This window comes from Morone saxatilis, unplaced genomic scaffold (assembly GCF_004916995.1).
Source record: "Morone saxatilis isolate NCDOM2014 unplaced genomic scaffold, NCSU_SB_2.0 Contig5, whole genome shotgun sequence".
In the NCBI taxonomy this organism is placed as follows: Eukaryota; Metazoa; Chordata; class Actinopteri; family Moronidae; genus Morone; species Morone saxatilis.
Window position 1 is genome coordinate 15919726 of NW_023340095.1, and position 4493 is coordinate 15924218.

The following is a 4493-nucleotide window of genomic DNA, read 5'->3' on the forward strand; positions in this document are numbered from 1 at the left end:
ACTGCTTTTCTGCTGACGGTCGGCCGTCGGGTTGGTGTGCAGAGGCCTTAAAAGGGAAGAGGAATCCAAAGAGTAAGAGAGTACTGTGAGTGGGCAAATGTGTGAAACTACACACATTTCATTGGAACAACCATCTTTTCTGCAATACAAACACAACATTGTTTTTTCACATCCTCTGTCAAAGTTACTTTCACTAATAATCATTACTTTAGCCTTTTTTTATATTTTTATATGCAGTTTATAAATGAATGTTCTGTATGTGATGAATAGCACATTCTTTGCATATAAATGTTTTTTCTCTGGTGTGTTTGCAAAAACTTACTTATTTAAACATCTGCATTTAGCTGCTACTACCACTATGAGCGACTTTTCACATTACACAGTGCTTCGATCCATTTTAATAAAATCATTGATGAATGCCAGAAATGTTTCATAGCCGTGGTCAGATCAATATACATATGAATTTTAGTTGCTCGATATTAAAAGTAAACACACAGTTTTTGTAATTTAGTGTGCGACATCCTATGAATATATCATCATAAGCCTTTTACCTAAAAATCCAAATATACCACCGCAACTGGAATGACATGACTGTGACAGTATTAGTTGCAGACTTTATGTGGTGATTAATTCAGATTTGTAACTGCCTAGTTCTGCGACGTACACTTGACTGTTGCTGGCTGTGCAAGGGGAGTTTCGTTTAGTAGTTATAGCCTTAGGGTTGAGTTTTTGATTATAGGCCTACTGGTTCAAGATAATTAGTAATTGAAGAAATCTACGCGTAGATCTTATCCAGAAGAACAAAAAATCCAGTGGGCGCCATATCCCAAACCACACAGGAATTCGGCCATTTTGGATTTAGCGGCCATTTCTGGCGATTTGCACACGTTGTATTTGAACAAACTCCTTCTAGGGAATTTATCGGATCGACTTCAAATTTAATCAGCGCAATCTAAAGACATTCACGATTGAAAGTTGTGTGAATATTATTACATGTGTTCAGGGCGGGACTCTTATCAGTCAAGTGAAGTTTGGAGCCGAATGGACAATGTACACTCAAGTTATAGCAAGTTTGTGTGCTCTGGCGGTACATCAATATTTGACGCCACGTCATTAACAATATATTTTGCATTTTCTCAAAATGTCAGCATGATCTGATCAACCTGCTAGGAGTATAACATGAAAGTATAAAACGTGATACTTCCTGTTCCCACTAGGTGGCGCTCTCACTATTACTGAATATTATCACATAGACGCGAGACTCTTATCAAACATGGAAAGTTTCGTTGAGATCGGATCATGTACGCAGAAATTATGACAACTTCCTTTTTTATGGTGAGTCGTTGAAATTCGACGCCACGCCACGGGCACGCCGTTCAACAGAATGTCGTAAATAGCACAACTTTTAATCGAGAATGTCTTTAGATTGTTCTGATTAAATTTGAAGTCGATCCGATAAATTCCCTACGAGGAGTTTGTTCAAATATGTGTGCAAATCGCCAGAAATGACCACTAAATCCAAAATGTCCGACTTCCTGTTGGGTGTGGGATATGGCCCCTTCGCATGGCCAGTGCTCGGGCCCTAATAAAAACGGGCTCTACAAATGTTTTATGAAGTATGGGACACATTAAATAAATCTGCCAGGCCTCAAGAATGCACACAATGTGCACTCCTACAACAGTGAGTAAGACTGTCAGTAAACACAACTTTTGTTTGTCTCCAGTTGAGACTCCTTTACATCACCTTTAAGTCAACCTGAGATGAACTCTAACAACAATATTTTCCAAATAAAAGTATTGCAGAACATTTTGAGACATTTTGCAACTGTTGACAGGCTGAGCAGTACTCCTTGTGACTAGGAAACTGAACTTCATGTGATAGATTTAGGGGAATGCCCGATATGATTCACATATTTGAAGCCTGTCGTAAAACATTCATTTATATACAGAAGGAGAGGCAGTTCCCTTGACTTACAGTCACGGGTTACAACCAAGTTATTCTTTCCTCTCTCGCAACAGTGCTCCCATGGGAAAGCTGTTTCCATGCACTTGGTTGTGATCAATTGGGAGTTTTTTTTCTTTTGGTCTGCTATTGTGGCTGCATATTGTTGAGTCGCTATAATATGCTTTAATGCAGCTTGAATCCCTGAAATAATGTCTGAAACACAGAGCACAACTATTTTAGCACTGTTTGACTAACCAAACCAAAACTGCATGTTGGGAGGGTATGTGTTGAGTGCACATACCACAGAAATACTTGAGGCAAGTGTAATGTTGTCTATCTTTAATTAAAACACGGAGAAAAGGGAAACGTTTTCAGAAAAAATAAAATTAAAAAACAAAGAACGCAAAAGTTCATCATAAAGCACAAAAAATAAATGTGTACAAAGTATCTTATCTAAAGCAAAAGAAACAGTAACATAAATGGTAGTAAACAGTAAAATGTTTCATTTATCAGGGCACACTACAAAACACACAACAAAACACAATTTCAAGAAAATAAGCTGCCTCTCTGAAACTTTGTTTTTATTTTTGCATCACACTAATGCTCCCCAAGAAAAAAAAACCCAGCTGTTGACCTCAATGTTGCACCGACTGATTAAACAAATTCAGAAATAGAAATAGCACACATCGCATTTGTAAGAAAATGTACCATTTATGTGCTATAAAATTTTCCAACAATATGGGAAATTGGCCACTTTAATGTGTGGTGAGTGTGTGAAGGAGGGGTTAGGCACAGGCGAATTATTGCTCCACACTGGAAAAAACTATTTTATCTGAAGTTTATTTTGTTTATTAAAGGCCTTAAAAGGAGTTTTTAAGCACTACAGTACAGTGTTCTGAGTTTTCTAAGGGAAACTGGGAAAACATATTTTGGTTACTATGTGTTTTAGTTTAATGTGCAGCTATGAGTCTAACTGAAACAAATTAAACAGAAGAGTTTGTGTTTACTGTCATCTGCCCCATGGATCAACACAAATTGTGGTGGAGAGTATTCATGATGTACTAACTTTAGTGGTCCTCTAAAGTTTCCTCTATTAGCAGCTTGATACTGGTTCATAGTGAAATGTCTTGACAACATTTGCAGCATTTGTAACACAGAACTTCATTTTGACCTTCAATGAACTTGAACATGGCTGACTTTGAGTTCAGTAAGTTTAACCAAAACTAAGAGGTCAAAATACAACAGCTGCGTAACACTAATGTTGGAAAGATTAAAGCCTGCCCAACACATAACATTCTGGATGTTTTTATGACAAAAATGAATAAATACCAAAATAAAGAACCACATGTGATAGGTTTGTGGCACACACACTGCTGTAGAAGGAATATAAAAATAGAGAATATTTTTTTCTCTTTCTTATAAAAGGACCCATTAGACAGTAGTTGGAGAATATTTCAGCAGCACAAAGCAAATGTTGTGTGTGTTCATTGGGATCATACCTTGAGAGCATGTCAATAGGCTACTAGTCTACAAAAATAGATAATAGATAATAAAATGTGATGTTTAGTGATAAAACAAGATTTAAAAAAAAGATAAAGTCTAACTAGCGAGTAAAGAAGTTTCTTGTGTGCATGTAAATATACTTCATAATCCTCTGCTATTATCAGCAGTTAATGCTGTTGGGCAAACATACATATGCCTCTCAGTGACTTTGACAGTTAAAGCAGACGGTTAAAGCCACATCCTACAGACATATGCCACTGACGGAAAGGCTGTTAACCTAACTGAAAGCTCTACTTGCAGTTTGCAGTCTTCATTCCTGTTGTGTTGCACTTTGTTTATAGACCTTGATGGATTTGTTGAAAACTAAACCAAAAATTATTGATCCTAGGAGTAGACATTACCAAAGTAATGACATTTGATTGAACGGTTGGTGACTGCTTCATCTGTTCACTAACCAGCTGAGTGAGGAAGGTTGTTTGATGTGGAGCCTGTAAATCAGTCACTGCTCCATCCTGTTGTTTCCAAGAGATTCCTAAGGCAGACAATTCAAAACATTATATTAATTTCAAATGAGTGTCAGGATGTCTGCAGATTTCCGAAAGAACATTTACACTAAACAAGAAAAGAGACAGTAATACTGTAAACAAACACTGTAAAAAAAAGACATGATAAATTTAACTGTTCAGTCTTTTCCAGAAATGCCGGTATGACGTTTGTGTATCAGATAGTTGTTATACTTACTATATTACTATTACTATATTAAAAAGGTTTAGCGGCACACAGATTTAACTTTGAGGGAGATAAAAAAAAGCCAGAATTCACTGTAACAATTTAAATATTTTATGTATGTTACTCTACTTCTGCATGTAGACTCACTGCTTCAGCTACGCCTTCCTGACCCCTATCAGCTTCCAACGGCGTCCTTCTGCTTGTACATTTTCCCATACTGGAAAAAACAATTAATATACAACAAATGATTTACATAGTATATAAAATGCTTATATACATAGCAGTATGTAAGTGTCTGCAGTACTACTGTGTTTGG

At 36.7% G+C, this 4493-nt stretch overlaps 1 protein-coding gene across 2 annotated transcripts in view; it reads right to left on the reverse strand.

Annotated features, from left to right (window-relative positions):
• Positions 1 to 2275: 2275 nt before the first annotated feature.
• Positions 2276 to 4493, reverse strand: part of si:ch211-214p13.3 (cell adhesion molecule 1) — a 13959-nt gene continuing 11741 nt past the window's right edge. The window contains exons 4-5 of one of the 2 annotated variants that reach the window (XM_035677044.1): positions 4325 to 4394; positions 2276 to 3980 (exon numbers count right to left, since the gene is read on the reverse strand). In XM_035677044.1, the coding sequence (XP_035532937.1) occupies positions 3948 to 3980; positions 4325 to 4394 (103 nt within the window). In that variant the 3' untranslated portion in view covers positions 2276 to 3947. Of the gene's footprint in view, positions 3981 to 4306; positions 4395 to 4493 lie in introns of both variants that reach the window. The other variant, XM_035677043.1, reaches the window with a different exon arrangement.